Source organism: Molothrus aeneus, chromosome 5 (assembly GCF_037042795.1).
Source record: "Molothrus aeneus isolate 106 chromosome 5, BPBGC_Maene_1.0, whole genome shotgun sequence".
Lineage (NCBI taxonomy): Eukaryota > Metazoa > Chordata > Aves > Passeriformes > Icteridae > Molothrus > Molothrus aeneus.
The window spans coordinates 6,455,785-6,472,428 of NC_089650.1; the positions used below are offsets into that span (position 1 = coordinate 6,455,785).

The window sequence follows — 16,644 nt, forward strand, 5'->3', positions numbered from 1 at the left end:
TTGTTATCCACTTCTCTGTTTTTCTTGCCTTTCCATGTGAAACTCCACCGAGCATCCCCCAGCACACAGCTGTGTTTCACCCCAGAGAGATTGCTATCCCTGTGTTCAAATCCCAGATGGCTGTTGGTTGATGGAGCATAAAACACCAGCAAATACATAACTGGAGGGCATGTGCAGAACAAAGGGCTCTAGTGCAGAACAAGGGATTCTAGTGAAAAGTCCTGCCTGTTGGTAGCTGTAGGACATCACCCCACACCTGGAGAAGGGCTTGGGGACAGTATGTGCTGCTCACAGTGCCATGTTTCATCCCTGCACAGTCTCCAGACATGTTTGCTGCATCCATTGGCTGGCACTGTGAGCCAGAGCCCAGCAGAGCAGTCAACCTTTCTTTCCTGGAGCATCCTGCCCTCTGTAGCTGTGTGCAGTAGCCACACCTTGAGTCTAAAAGCAGCTAAAAGGGTAAATGGAGGGCTCTTTGCTACAGGCTGTTCAAGTCTCCCACACTGACCACAACAAGCTTCGTGCAGAGGCAAGGCTGTGTGATAAAGAGATTTTCCAGCACTGTGAAAATCTCCACCCAAGATAAAACAGGGTAGTTCCTTCCAAGCACCCTCCCTGGCTGTGTCCCTGGATGGGAAACAATCAGATGGAGCATGATGCCCATGGGTGGTTCAGTTTATACCTTTTTCAGGAAGTGGCCACTCCTAAATCCCAGCTGGTGGAAAGCAAGAATTCCTGAGGCAGTTGGCAGGATGTAACCACCGTGCTTAAACCCACCCCTGTGAAGCAGTGCTGACTTCCCTTGGGACGTGTTTGTTCAGCCAGATCAGTCACTGGCACATCCCAGCTCCCAACACATAAACCACAGAGGGCTGTGAGCTCTTGTAGATGGTGCTGGAGGAGTGTAACACCTGGAGAAGGCTGTGAAGTGTTTCAGAGCCATCCTAAAACAGCAGCATATTTCTTGGTTAGTGAAGCTTTGTGAAAGGAGGTGGCCTATCACAGCACCACGTGTAGGTGTGACAGTGACACTCCCAGTTGTGCCAGCCTCCCAGTGACCCCACACAGAGACATCCTTGGACACAGAGTGTTTGATGAGCACACAGACTGTCACTTAGTGCTGATTAGCCTCTCCCCTCCCCTGGCACAGCATTGCCAGGCCTGCTGACACTCTCAGCTTTAGATCAGAATCAACAAACTCATAAATGAGCATTCAAGAAAAGGTACATCCCACCCATCTTTTCCTGCCAAAGAGTCTGGTCTCAGAAGTGACACACTGCAGTCCCCCAGGTGTCCTCCTGCAGGTGACAGGTGCGTGATGAGCCTTTGCACAGTTGTTCTGCTCTCCAATAGTAGCTTCAAAATGCTGCAGGTTGGCCCTGTGCTGCTTGTCCCTGTGACTCACCAGAGCATGAGGCCAACCTACTCTTCTGCCAGTCTTCCAGCCTGTGGACCAGTAACAGAAGGAAGAAAGAAGTTTTCTGGTGAAAGCTGAGGTCAGACCCCTTTGGGAATGGGTCCCCTGCCAACTCATCAGTGCATCTTGATTAATGTGCTTCAGAAGTGTAACCAATCTGTATTTGTATGCATGATTCTCAGCAGTTATGGCTGTGGGCATTAAGTGCATGTTTTGTGGTCTCCAACACCCTGAGCTGAGATCATGCCCTGTCCCACCTGTAATTGTTACAGTGTTTGTGTCAAAAAAATTGCAGCTGTTAAATAGACATGAGGAAATGCTATATTTATAGGCTTAGTCTTGTAAAGCCAAAAGCCAAACACTGAAAGCTGCAATCATAGCTCATCACTATTAATCTCAGCCAGTTACAGACATGTCATCTTTCCTTGTCCTTAATTGTCTGTGCCACTTAGCTGAACATTTCTATTCCAATTTCACCTATTTTTATGAACTGGGGCAATAAGGAAACCACTCTTTATAAACATGTATGTCCTTAGAGAGGGACATCTGAGCACAAAAAATGTGTTTAAGCTCTAAACTTTGCAGTAATTACCCTTATTAGAGGCCTGCTTTTGCCTGTGCATCCAGGTCCCATGACCTCCCTTCCCTCAAATGCAGACTGAAGCTTGCGCAGGTGGGTGATGGGCAATGGACTCAATTTTTGAGTGAGGCCATAAAACCATGGAAGACTTTGTTTCTTCCAGCTTCATTGGGACACCTCAGGCCTGGGGAAGAACAAATCAGTGTAAGTGGTAATTTTTTTGTCTCTTGGCCAAAGAGCTTGATTGCTGGCAGAGCTGTCCAAAGGTTGTTTCCTCCAGGGGAGTAGAGAAGGAAGGGTCCAGAAATCAAAATTCTTTCCCTGGTTGCTGAGGAAATCTCTAAACCCCAATTCCTGTTTTCTAGGATTTTAGCCCCAGCATCTCTCTGACCTGTGGCCTTGCCTGTGGCACATTGTTCTAGATGTGGCAGCAGGGGCTGCTCATAATGACAATATTTGATGAGATTTAACCATTTGCTCCATTTTCTGCTTGTGACCTTCTCCTTTGCTCTCTCTCTCCTACCCTGCTCCTTTTTGTTGTCTTGCCTCAGTCCTTCCCTGGTATTATTTGCCCAGTGGAAATTATCTACCTCAGCTTTCTTCCTCCTGCTTTCTTAGTTCCACTACTGTAAAATTACAACTCTCCCTCCTTTCTCTTCTCCTTTCTATTCTTTCCCCATTTATAGCTCTTTTTATTATCACCAATCTCTCTTCCCTGTTTCTCTCCCGTGCTCTCCTCCCAACCTAGAACTCTTTCCTGCATGCCTGTGGCTTAGCCTCTCACTGTGTGCATGCTCAACACTTCTGCCTGCTGAAAGCTGGAGCCCAGGATCCCACAGAGCAGTCCAGCTTTTCACAGGATTTAGTCCCTAAGAACCAATTTCTATCCCAATATCAAAATTATAATGAAATTCCAGGTATTTCTCTTCCTCTTTGCACCAGAAAATGCTGTGCCAAGGAATACTATCTCCTGGTATTACTAGAAAGACATTTCAGCCCACATTTCACCAGTGTGCACAGAGCTGTGCCTGTTCTGAAATGTTTTGTGGCCTTTCCTGTTTTTGCACTATGTTATCTCCACCATGAATATTTGAATCTGTGAAGTCTGGCACCCATTACCTTGCAGGTAGGAATTTGCCCTTAGTCAAGCTCTGTCTGATGGACTGATCCCCTTCTCCAGCATTTCAAACTCATCCCCTCCTTAGCTAGAAGAGCCTTCCCACCTCCACACACAGGTTTTCCATCTAGTGAGAAGTCAGGGGGGTTGATGGACCCCCTTTAGCTCGTCCCACACCTCTGAAATGCCACTGTGGGTGGGTCTGTCAAAGCAGCCATATCTGTTCATTGACTGTAAGAACTGTTTTTGTCCTGTTCCCACCACATCTGCTGACCACCCCTCTGCTCCTCATTCCTTCTGACTCACCCATAAGAGAGGATACATAGCCAGGCTGTGGAGTGCTCACCTCTCCTCACTGCTGTAGTTCAGATGGGGATTTTTCTCCCCTGTGCTCCCCTACAGCACTCCTGCCTTTTCCCTGTCGCCTCACCTCCCCAGCACCTGCCAGCCTCTACCCCCCACCACAGGCAGCTGCTTGAAATAATCCTTTATGAAATCTCTTAATTCTAAGAAGCTATTTAGGGACCTGTGTTCAAATCCCTCTGAAATCCTCTTTTTCCTGAGGCCGGCAAAATATAAAATAAATGTCCCTGCCCCCATCCTCTGCTGCAGCAGGGGGTGACACGGGCCATGGGAAAGGCAGGATTGTTCTTCTGCTGCTCAAGAGCTGCTTCCCCTGGAGATCCAGGTGTGATTCTCTCCCCTGGGAGTGGGGAGCTCTTCCTGCTGCTGTCCTAGCAGATGTGTTCCAACAGCTGGCAGCTGGTTATAAAACACTCGTGCCATGTCCATGGCAGGATATGGTGCTGTGTGGCACTGGAAGGCTTTGGCTGGCCAGCCACTGTGCAGCTTGTAGTCTCTCCACAGCTCTATTAAATGGTGTGTTGAGAGGAGTTGTGTTGTGCATCAGGGGTGCCCTTAAAGCTGGTGTCATTCTGCACGAGCAATTTGTCCTTATCCATTGCCTCTTCCAGGGGGCTTCTCTCAGGACTGGAGGATCCTGGTTGTGATTTGGTGGTGATGGCCAGATGGGGAGGGGGTCTGCATCACTGCTGGGATATATCCTCTGTAGTTTGGCTTGTGCTGAGGGCTACAGCTCTCACCAAGCACTGCCTGCCTTCCTCAGCAGCTGAGCAGTGCTCAGCTCTGGGTGTCTACACACATGGTGTGCCCATAAAACACAGCAGGGAATGGATGGGGTGCATCCCACATCCCCGCTGCAGCCCTGGCTGAGGGAACACTGCCACAGGCCCTGACAAGTGAGTGCCCATCATCCCTGTGATGCCATCAGCCGGGAAGTGTCCGTGTCTGGAGAAGCTCAGGAGAGGTTAGTGCTCCCCGTGCTGATACCTGACAGCCATGATGTGATGGAGATGCCTCCTGACAGCTTGGCATGATGCCCCTGTGCTGCCAGGGACGTGGCACCGGCATTCACTGCAGTCCCAGGGACCAGCCACAGGCCCTCGTGGGGTGACACGTGTCCCCAGCTCAGCTCCTGGGGACAAGCAGCCCTCACCCCCACAGCCCTGTGCAGAGTGCTTATGGAGGGATTTACCCTGGGCACTCGCGGTGTTTCTGCTTCCAGATGAAGAAAACAACTCATCAGGAAGGGGCTTGTCTGAATCCCTGCTGTAATGGCATGGGGAGCAGGCTGGCCCCGAAGGTCCCATAGCAGAACATGGGGGCAGTGCTGGGGGGCACTGCTGCCTGATCCCTGCATCTCCCACAGGCCCAGGGCCCACTGGCAGAGCAGGGCATGGTGGCACAGCTGGATGTTTTTCTCCCTTTGAAGGCTGTGTGGCTTGGAGAAGGCTCTTGGCCTGTTTGTATTGCTTCATGCTGTTCAGGAAAATACAAATATCCCTGCACTGACCCCATAAAGAAAAGCACCTACTAGCTTTGTGCTGATGCTGCTGACCCAGATCCAGAAAAATCCTGCTCCATTTTATCTTTCCAGATAAAAGGCTCTATGGTGTAAACTCATCCCTTGCCATCAACCCAAGGAGCACTGCCACCATCTGCTCAGGGGCTGCAGAGCCCCTTACACTGACCTGGGGGTACATCAGCTCCCGGGGTGACCAGGACAGGACATGGTGGCACTGTGCCCCCTGTCTCAGCACAGAGGCAATGCCAGCTCCCTGCCCTGCTCTCTGCCCATCCTCAGGGAGCCCGTGTTCCTTTTGGACACAGTTTGCTGCTGTCTGAGTGCTCCTGCCACCCTCTTTTCTTGCATGTGCATCCCCCTCCAGCACATGCCAGAGCTGACTGACACGCCTTTAAAAATAACTCCTCGGTGTGAAGGAGGGCAAGAGATGGAGGGGGATGAAGAGGGACACCTTCCCCTGTTGGAGAGGGACAACATCCTCATTCGCCTCTCCCCGCCCTGCTGGTGGTGTCGCCCTGTCCCGGCCAAGCGCCGCCCTGGGTCGCTGCCTGCCCAGCCCGTGACACAAATGTGACACAAATGCTTTGATGTGGTTTTGAAGCGCATTTGGTCCTGCATGGGGGAGAGAGAGCTGACATCTCTGTTCCCTCTCTGCACTTACTGCAAATGAAGGGATTAGGAGTTATAATCCAAGATTCTTATTTTAAAGCGGCTTTCCAGCTCTGTGAGGGGAACTTGAGCGTGATGCTCCTGGGGGAGGTGGTGGCAGAGCAGCTGTCACAGCCCCGGTCACCGCAGCTGCCTGGGCGTTGGCAGCCGAGGCTCAGCGGCACTGGAGCGCTCCAGGCTGTGGGAGAGGCACCTCTGCAGGAAGTGGGAGTGTGTGTGCAGGGGGCTCTGCAAACCCAGCGTTCAGGGGACATCCCACCACTGGGCACTTGCCTTGGCACCAGGGAGCGCATCCAAGCACCGTGTAGGTACCACTGTCAGGTTGCACCTGTATTTACAGGGGTTTCCAGATGTTTTGAGCTCTGAAAAGAAGCTTTTTCCCTAAAATGGGGCTCTTCCTTTGGGAAGGAGAGCAGGTCTATATTAGCCAGCACTGTTTAAATGGGATTTATGCAGGTGGGCAGCACAGCCCCTCTGACAGCATCCCAGCCATTGCCTGGGGATCGTGTGCACCCAGCCCCGTGGGGACTGCCCCCATCCCTGGCAGCACCCTAGACCCCAGGATGACCCTCCAGCTGTGGGGACTCCTCTGCTGGGCAGAGCCTTGGGAATCTGAGGGATCTCTCAGCTGCTGCCAATCCCCCATGGCAGCATCTGCTCTTGGGATGCCGAGTGTCAAATTGCACCAGTGTCAAATTGCACCAGCCCAAAGCATCCTGCAGCCCTTGGAAAGCTTCTGTCCCACAGTGCCAGCAGTGTCTGCTTTGGAGAAATACACTGATCTCTCTTCTGTTGTATTTGTTAACTCTTTCTCCTTCTCCTCCCACTGCATTCATGGCAGACCTGTGTAAAATGTTAGCAAACTGCTGTTTTTTTCACTGGCATCTCTGCAGCCTTTCCCTCTGCTAATTATTATAGCCGTGCCTCTCCTAGGGCAAGTTGACAGATGGCTGGGGTTTTATCTTTGAACAAGCTATTTAAATAGGGCTCTGGCTTTTGCCTTGCACATTTCTTTCCTGGCTGCATGTCCTGAGCTGCTGGATGGGTTGTCCTTTTCACTAGGGATGACAGAAGTTGTGAGTTGAAACTGAAGACCGAGGTCAGATCCCAGGAGATGGGTTCTTTCCTTTCCTTTTAGAAAGGAAAGATCATTCTGCCCTGCTTAATGTGGCCTCATAGAGTGCTGTGGTTTGGATTTAGCATGAGAATAATGTTGATAACACCCTGATGTTTTAGTTATTGCTAAGTAGTGCTTACCCTAAATTAAGAGTCCCATTTTCTGCCAGTGAGGAGAGGCACAAGAAGCTGGGAGGGAGCATGGCCAGGACAGCTGATCTGAACTGGCCAAAGGGATATTCCAGGCCACAGCACATCATGTCCCATGCATAAACTGGGGGGAGCTGGCTGGGAGCTGCTGACCATTGCTGGGGGATAGGCTGGGCATTGGTCAGTAGGTGGTGAACAATTGCATTGTGCATCTTTCCCTCATTTTCATCATTATTATTGCTGTTGTTGTTGCTGTTATTAAACAATTCTTATCTCAACCCACAAGTTTTACCTTTTTCTGGTCTCAACCCTATTCCACGAAGGGTGGAAGGGGAAGAGAGTGAGCAGCTGCAAGGTACTTAGTTGCTGGCTAGGATGAATCCACAAGATAAAGAAAATGTACTCAAAAGTCAAGCCTTCCATAATGGGAGGGAATAGAAAGGTGTACATAGAATATCAGGATGGGTATATATCACTCTAAGTTTTTTCACTACCACAGCCTTGGTCCTACACTCCTGTGGAAGAAGATCCTTCTGTTCCCTGTGTTGTTTCTTGTTTGTTTGCTTGTTTTTAATGATCTTGATATTGTTTGGGACACCCTACCTCAATGAGGAGGAGGATTAGGAAGACAGGATTCTTGTTTTTAAAAAGTTCGTTGATAACTGTGCCACACTGTAAGATTTATGGGTGCTCTATAAAATATGATCCTGCCCTCCATACCTAAGAACATTCCCAGCTCATGGATTGTATGGTTTAAGATAGAAAACAGCTCCTCAGCCAGCTTTTAACCTCTGTTGCACTCATTAGCTGTTTAACCTCTTTTAACCTCTGTTGCAGAAAAGTTGCTCCAAGACCCACCAGGTGTGGCAGATCTCCTAAACTGGTTAAATCCCACAGCCCTGCTAACCATGCATCATCATCCTTGAGGCACCTGCTTATTTTCAGCCACCTTTCCCAGGTCAGGCAGGTATATGTGCATGACTCCATGCTGCTGAATTAAGGATCTGGGCAGTGACTTTACAGAGGGGCACCTCTTGCCCAGCAGCTGCTGATGACAAGAAACCTCAGTCTGTGGGGAAAGGTGAAGCCTGACTCTGATCATCTGTGCCCCAGGCACCCCCTTTCAGCACAATCTTCCCAGAGTGCCCCAGATGAGGTTAAAGGGACCCATAATGACCTGCACACAGCAGTGACACTGCTGGCACATGGCAGCTCTGGGTCTGTGCTGACCTTCCTGCCACCACAGTGCTCCTGGAGGACTCCCCTCTCTGTGCAGGTGTCGGGATGGGTCTGTGACCCCACAGGCAGCACCTCCAAAGCAGGAGGCAGCAGGCTGTGAAGAGCTGAGTTCAGTGGTGAGTCTGCATTTTGTTTGGCAGGGGTGGATAGAGCCCACCTACAGCAAAGCATTTGAGGATGTGCCTAATTAAAAGCCCATCTGAAAAGTTTCAGAGAAAAATTGCATCTCAAGATTCTCTGTGGAAAAGAGCAGTGTATTTTGATCCATTCCAACCACAGTATGTATCAGTTATTGCACATAATGGATGCTGTATAGATATAACAGGGTACAGATGCACTGTGACAATTGTGGTATTTGCTTTTTGGGTTGTGATCCTCTATACCAGCACTACCTAAATATGTCTACATAGTATCCTTCCCAGAGACACTTGCCATCTTCCGATTAATAACAGTATCTGAACATTGGAGCAAGTGAGGAGTATTTCACATATAGACAATCTGGTTTTATTGCTTTCATCTTCACTTTACAGCCAGGTGTGTGATCTGAACATCAGCCAGGAACTTCAATAATCTTCTGTTTCAAAACATCTTAGAAAATGCCTGTTTGGGATGGGCTGGTTTATAATATATCCATGGCACACAAAAACATAAATGGAAGCCTCTGAATCCCTGGGAAATATACTGTCTGTTTCTGGGAGGGATTTCTGTCCTCCCAAGTATTTAATGGTGGGCCTGGGGATCCAAGGGATTCTTTGAAGCCAGCAAAGAATTTGCAACCTATGGGCAGGGTTTTTTTAGCAGGTGCAATGTGAATCCAGCATCATCGGATCCAGCTGCAGAGACGGAGCTTGCCTTCCCCCACTCATTGCAGAGGAGAGCTCGCTTTGTGTGCACGTGCTTGATTCTCCCTCAAAGGTCAGCTTCATTAACCTTGGGGTTATGCTTTGTGTAAATATGCACTTAGATCTGATCTGCACAGGAAATGTGATTTTCCTCGCGTGTCTCCCATCCAAATGTTCCCCAGGGCTGAGCCTGTGTAGCTGGTGAGATGTGCTGCAATGGTGATGCTGCGGCCAGCAAAGCTGTCCTGCTCAGGCAGTGCATGCTGCCTGTGCCCCATAGTTTTGTCCAGCACCTTCTGTAGAGGTACCTCCATGCTCTCTGAGGTGCAGTCCTGTGTGGTGTGAGCACTGCCCCACGGTGTGTGCTGCTCTCTGGGGCACAGGTTCCTGTGTGGCCACGTGTCCCACAGTGTACAGCAGCAGGGAGTGCTCTGCAAGGCTGTGTGAGCCTCCCTCCCCAGAGGTGCAGCCTGCACAGCTGGGAGCATCCAGCAATGAGCTGTGGCACAGAAGGGCTCTGCCTTCCCCCTCACCGTTTTCCTCTCCACCTCCCTGTAGGGGTGAATTTCACAGTTAAGTTGCCACCTCCTGAACAAGTTTATTGCTTCCTGTTTTCCTCTGGATCTGATCCTCAGAGAGCCTGAGCACTGAGCTGGCTCCTGCTGCTTTTGACAAGAAAACAGCAGTAGCTGGGGCAGGCTGCCCCTGAGGCCAGCAGGAGGCCAGGATGCTCAGCACTCCATGGAGCACCCTTGGTGTGTGCTTGTGTGCCTGTGCACGCTGCTGGAGCCCAGGGACACCGGGGGCTGAGGCAAAGAAGACATTGGAGCACAAGTGACATTATCTCAATATAATTTCTAAAACTCTATTGATTGAACAGATAAAATACCTCTGATCTATTTTTTGTTATTTTTGTTACAAAATATTAGCCATTTGGACTCTTTTGCTAGGTGTGACCACACCACTTATCCCAAAGGAAGCTTTTGTTGGTGATATTTACAGCAGGAGACAGGTACAGACAGACAGGTGCTTTCAAAAGCCTACGCATAGGTAACACTTCTGTTGTTAAATTTTAAAAAGACACATTCAGATGGGGTTGTGACTAGTGTTGAAGAGCTGGGTGACTTCAAAGCTGCTGTCCCAGGCGTGGCTGCGAACGAGAGGGCAGGACAAGGACAGCTCTAGCTCACAAAACACTGCCAGCAGTCCCTGGAGCCTACACTAGCACAGTGAGGCAGCTGGTGGAGTGGGAGACGGGGAGAGTTTGCTCAGCAACTTGCATTTCAAAGCAGAGGCTCTGCCAAGCAGCAGCATCCTTGGTTGAGGGCTCAGATTGGTTTTGGAAACCTCAGGAACATGTGCACATAGTTGCAGGTTGAGCCTTCTGAGGAACAGGTAACAAAACTCAAAGCCTTATGGCTTGGAGGCCCTCAAATGCATCCAAATCTGGTGGTACCTTTCAGCATGAGTATTGATGAAATTCAGGTTGTGGACCATACCCTCACCTTTTATATACTGGAAGGAGAGAAAATGTGAACGTGGGATGCTTTGAAAGCCTTGTGAAAGCACTGAGTGTTGCTAACCCAGCAGCCAAGACTATAGCATTAAAAATTACTGTGGCAGCAGAAATGCACTGCATTAAACCCAAATTGTTTGCAAGGCTCAATTCTCCTGTCACATTTTCCCATCCCTTTGCTACTGGTGCAAACAGATTCATTTCACTGGGCCTGCACCAGCCTGAGCAAGGATCAGGATAGAGCCTGATGTAACCCAGCTCAGTCTCTCCTGCTGTTCAGCAAAGCCACCTTCTCATTTGGCCACTGACTACCCAACACTCACTGCAGAACACTTTTTACAAGGTTTCTGTTTTCTCTCTCCCCCCCACTCCTTTTTAATATAGAAGGGCATGAATTTGGCAGCAAAAAGACACTGGTTCATTTGGGTTGAGCTAATCTCTGCAGCAGCTCTCTGCCTGACTACTCCACCTGAAAGATTGTGCTAGGTTCATGATCAGAATCCCTGCTGTCAAGAGCTGGTGATTTTTCTTTGGGCTGGTCCCTCCAGGTGGGCTGTGGTGCACATTTTGTCCTTCATTAGGTTGTCACTGAGGTGCCCCTTCCAGCCTGCACCCTGTCAGTCTGTGTGCCAGGGTGTCTGCTCACAGCTGTAGGGCTGCACTGAGTCTGTGTGTCTGGCTGGCATGTGGGAGGACTGCAGGAGCAGACAAAACAATAGATCAGACGAGGTGCAGATATGTTTTAAAGTGCTTGTCATCCTTTGAGACCAACCTTCAAACAAAACCAAAACAAAAAAAAAAACCACCAAATCTGTATTTTGGAGTGAAGTCCGAAGGGCTCGGCTCCACGGTGGAGTTTTGACCAACCTGTTCCATGACAACCTGGAACAGAGCAGTTTTGTGCCTCTCCAGCCAAACCCAACAGAAGATGTGGTAGCCAGCAGGCCAGAAGACAGCAAGAGTTATCTACATTTGCTTCTCTGTCCAAAGCTCAAGGCCAGCAGTTGCCTTTGCAAGGTCAGGGAAACAGAACCAGCTTGCCCTGAGAGAATACTTTGCCTCAGGTACCTCAGCACTTCAGTTCACTCACTTCTACCTTTCATCCAGCATGGAGAAGGGAGTCTCAAGCAGCTTCCTTATTTCCTCTTTAGATCCTTGTAGCTCTCCCAATCAATTATTAAAGCAGCAAACATCTTGTGTAGGAACTTTGTAGTCATTGTTATAAATATTTTATCTAAAAAAATTATTTCCTCAAGTATCTTAAGGTTTTTTGCTGTTGTCACTTTGTGTTAAATGTCAAGTAAAATCTAATTTATTTATTTTAACACACACACAGAGCTTCATTGGCACACTGCACTCTGGGAAAAAAACCTGAACTAGTACTGCCATTCCTCTCAGACAGTGAAATAACTACTGGGAAGGGGGGACAGTGCCAGTGCCTCCTGGACACCCATTCCACTGCAGCAGTGAGCAAAAACAGCAGCAGCCACACGCTGCATGATCAAAAAAGGCAGCTGGCACACATGCTTTCTTGGGAAGCTATGGGCAGCTCAGATGAGGCTCTGGTTGCTGTGAGGCAGCAGGGTGTCACCCTGGAGGGAGTCAGCAGCAGACCAGGCCAGCTGTGCCTCACAGCTGGCTGGGGGTGAGGGGCTGAGCCCTGGCCAGGGGTGAGGACCTCTCCCAGCACCCAGTTCAGGATGCAGAGCATCCAAACTGTCCTGGGGGGCTGGCTAGGAGAAAGCTTCTCTGGCCTGGAGGGAGACTGGGCTTCTAGTCAGGGTTTTCTTACAGTCTTTTCTGTCATCTGCTGCTGCAATCTTCCCTGAGGCTCTGCTTGTGGGCTCCCTGTTGGTACATTTGCTGTTGCAGATAGAAGTGGCAGCCCGGTGCCCAGCTGAGCAAACAAGTCAGAGCTCTTGGCACAGCTGGGTCCATGGGTCATGCTCAGACTGAGGGGGACCTGGCAGTGAGCAGGCTCCTGCCCTGGAGGGCTGGCTAAGTGCAGGGGAGCTGTCACTCCAGCCCCTGTCTGTTTCCCTAACTTCAGCTGGGCTTCTGCCCAGGTCAGATGTGTGAACTCTCTCCCTGAACGTTCCAGCACAGCCAGCAAGCATCCAGGGAGCACTGAGGGAGCACTGAGGGAGCCAAGCCCATCCCTGATGCACTGCCACTGGCTTTCTCACTGGCAATGGCCCCAGAGATCAGCACACTGGCACAATCCCTAAGGAAATTGCTGTGTGGCTTTTACCCCACAAGGTTAAAAAAAGTTTTCTGCATCTGTCTTTGCTGCCCCTCTTGTCCTGACATTTTGCACATCCCCACCACTGGCAACAGCTCCTGCCATTCCTCACCCTACCATTACATCGTCAGCACCCAGTGCTCATGTCTCAGCCTTGTACAGGAAAAAAGAGAATTTCTGTCTTTCCTTCATAACATAAAATAAAAATAAGGGCCCTAAAAGGCATTCTGTCCTATTTTAGAATCCTAAAGTTGATCTTCTTAAACCTCGAAGGGAGATAGAATGAGTGACTGAGACCAAAGCCTTTAAGCTAATTAATACCTTCCCCTCCCTACTGCACAGATTTTTTTTTTTTCTAAAAATACATCCACAGTCCATTTTTAAAGCTGTCTTCCTTCACATCAATGTCCCCAATAAAGCAGAGGAGCTGAGCTGTCATCTCTATCTCAGGATCTGCCTCTCCTCTCACTTTGAATCTGGGATAGAGAGGGAGAGAGAAGAGGCCTTGGAGTCTGGTATCTGAGCAGCTTTCCTATAGGAAGGGCTGATGGAGGTAAGAATATAGGGGTAAGTGATAACAGGCAAGAGATACAGATGGGACCTCACATGAGTGGTCTCCAAAAAGTCCCTTCCCTCTAACACAGGTGGAAGAGCCCAAGTGAATGGAACACCCACCCCAAAAGGTGAACATAACACTTTGCTTTCAGAATACAAAAATGCAGGTGGGCAGGAAACACAAAACGAGCCAGAAGAAGGAAAGCAGAGGTGGGTCTGTTTTAGAGAAGACAATCTCCTGTGTGTGTGTGGGGGTGTGTGTGTGTGTTGAGGTGGGAGGGCACCTCTCGGTGCTGTCTCTTTGGAAAAGCACACATCCATTCATTCCAGGAAGATCCCTGGACTGAAGCCCTCCCTTCTGCCCCCTCAGAACTGCTTGGTGTTTCCTTAGTAAGCATGCTCATACATATGCTACCATACAGGTGTATTTACATGTGGTGAGGTCTGCTAGGTCTCAGCAGAGGTCTCTGGTACAATGCTCCAACATAACAACAGAAAAAGTTTTGGTGTTCAGTGAGGCCATCTCTGTGTACTTGTACTGCAGCTCAGGACAGTCTCTCCTCCTCTCAAGCTCTCTTCCACTCGTGCACTCCTTCCTTTGGAGCCGGTTGCTGCAAGGAGATAAAACTTGGAGAGCGATGAGGAGGAAGCGTGGCAAGTGGTGCAAGTTCTTACTCCAGCTTAGCAGGTGGCAGTGATGGTGGCAGGGAGAACTCCACCCCCAGGAATGCCCCAAGGCATGGCACAGGTGAGTCCATTTCTCTCTGCGGCTGGCGAAATTTCAGGGTGGGTACGAACCTGTGGCCAGGTAAATGCAAGGCAGGAAAGGAAGCTGAGGAGTAGGAAACGGAAGACACGGTGCCTAGAAAGCAGCAGGTCATCAAGCCTCTGAGGAACAGGGCAGCAAAGTGCTACATGGGGACAACACGAGCACAGAGGCCAGCTGGGCTGGCAGGGTGTGAGGATGTGTGAGCATGTAGGCTGGCAGTTTCTACAGATGGCTCCTCACAAATAGCATCGTCTTGAGGGGAGATGGGGTAAGAGTTAGGTCAGTTGGCTTTTTTTTTTTCTTTTGTTCTCATTTTACTAAAAAATAAATCACAAACTAGATCTCTGTAGGCAGAAAGGGTCCCTGGGAGGTGCTGGGGAAGGGGAGCGAGGAAGTCTGTGCTGTTTGGTGCTGGTGCTATGGCTACACGAGGCTGCGTGAGCCACTGGAATACCTGCGCCTCTGAAGCAGCGAGCTGGGGGGGCAGTACTGGTGGGGGTGGTTGTAGGGAGGGGGTGGAGGTGGCAGGGGAGGCTGATGGACCAGCTTCATGGGGGTCCCAGGGAGCCCACTGCCCACACCGCGCCACGGCGTGGAGGTGCAGGAGTCGGAGGTGACGTAGCGTGTCAGAGTCTGGTTGAGGGCCGGCTCCATCCGAGCGAGGCACGGCTTGTCCAGGACAATGACTTTGACAATCTGCTGGCACTGTACAAGTGTCCCCGCCGAGGCGGGGTGGGAGGGCACCAGTGCTGTCTCCAGCTGCTCCCGTGGCATGTTAAGATGCATGCTGGGCTGCATTCCACTCTCGGGCCCCAGGGCGGAGTTGTGCTGGTACGTTTGAAGCCTGTTGTGAATTGACACCTAGTTTAGAAACAGCCAAAGAAGCATTAAATGTTACAAGACTTTTCCCATCCGCTGCTACTGGCTGCCCTGAACCCCCGCCACCGGACGGCCTCACATGCATCCAACCCTCTCTCCCTCAAAAATCCAGAATAGGTACAACCCTGGCTGCACAGTCCCCCTCAACAGCCCCATTGTCCCCATCCAGCCTAAGTGTCCCTGTCCTTTCCATCAGGTCAAAGGCAGCAGAGCCGGCGTTCCCAATGCAGTGCAGCTTTGATTATCAAACAGCACAGGGAACACAAATCGATTCTAAGAGTAGAAGTGTCTGTGAATTCTCATGGAAATGAACAGACCTCGAGGCCATGACTTTGCCCCCACCAGCGAAAAGGAGAGGGGCACCAGGCCACAAGGTTTCAGGTAATCAAGGCTGTACGTTTCAGCAATGACAGCAGCTGAATCTGAGATAGAGAGCGACAGAGAAACTCAAGCCTTTCCCAGCTCCCTGCCTTTCTAAGTAGGAAGGTGCACCACATAACTGGCTAATCTCTTTACAAAGGAAAAAGCAGAAACCTGACATAGTCTAGCAAAAGGCAGCTCCCTCTGCTCCATTTGATGGTTTGTCAGTGAAAAGAAATGATTTTCAAAAGAAAAAAAGAAACAAAAAATGCCCATCTGGCTCGTACAATGATAAAAGAAATTCATGATGAAATGGCAGCAGATTAGATAATCTCAGAGAAATGGAAATGCTCCTCTGCTGGCAGAGTAATACTTGGTCAGCTGAAAGCAGGTAGGGAAGCAGGAGGTCATCAGGGTTTCCACATTGAGATGCTGATAATGGAATCAAATAAGGGAGCTCACTGAGACCAGTCTGAAAAGGATGAGCTGGCCTGGACGGGAGGTGCCTAGCAGGAGAAGTGCAGCAGGGAAATAATGCTTCCCAAATGATGAATGAGGTTATAGTTCCTTCTGGCAAGGACATGGGCTGATGGAGACCCCAAACCAGAGCTAAGTTGCTGGGTTAAAACAGAATGTCAGTCAAGTGACAAGCCCTGTGTAGGAAACAAGTGCTTGCAGGTTGGTGTGGCATTTCCAGCCAGGCAGGGGTACAGGTGAGACAGTGGGGCTGTCCTGAGGCTCTGGCAGAGTCAGCAGCTGCACCAGCAACTGGGAAGGAGAAGCTGTGAAGTGCCCAAGCTGCCCACCATGCTGGAACAAGGATGAGCTGTCTGTCCCTATCCAGACATGGAGGTTGCTCAGACTCACCACACAGCAGGACACAATTTTGTGTCAATATTTATTCAGGTGTTGGAACATCCCACAGGAAAAGCTGGTTGCTGGGCCAGGAAGTGCCAATGACATTAGGATACATGGAAGCTGTTCTACACAGGGAGACACTTCTCCCAGCAGGAATAGGAAGCTGGCTGGCAGAGGCAGCTTTCCCAGGAAGGGGGTGTCTGCAGAGAAATAGGGTGCTCTCCAGGGAAAAGAAGCAGCACCTGCTCCCCACAGAGAAGCTGAATTCTTTAAGTGAATATATGTTGACAAGAGGGGAAAGAACTACCCTGGAAAAGGGAAGGTTCAGGACAATGGAGATATTTCAGACAGAGAGAGAGTAGGAAGTAGTTGATAAGATTTTCAGTGTGAAGATTGCATTTTCCTGTTTCCTCACAGGCAGTGAGAGTATGGGTATATGTGAAGAAACAG

At 49.9% G+C, this 16,644-nt stretch overlaps 1 protein-coding gene across 4 annotated transcripts in view; it reads right to left on the bottom strand.

Annotated features, from left to right (window-relative positions):
* Nucleotides 1-8,406: 8,406 nt before the first annotated feature.
* The window catches only part of IQSEC3 (IQ motif and Sec7 domain ArfGEF 3), a 100,055-nt gene continuing 91,817 nt past the window's right edge, over nucleotides 8,407-16,644 (bottom strand). The window contains exon 14 of one of the 4 annotated variants that reach the window (XM_066549517.1): nucleotides 8,407-14,958. In XM_066549517.1, coding sequence (XP_066405614.1) covers nucleotides 14,521-14,958 — 438 coding nt within the window. In that variant the 3' untranslated portion in view covers nucleotides 8,407-14,520. The remainder of the gene's footprint in view (nucleotides 14,959-16,644) is intronic. The other 3 variants (XM_066549521.1, XM_066549520.1, XM_066549519.1) reach the window with 3 other exon arrangements.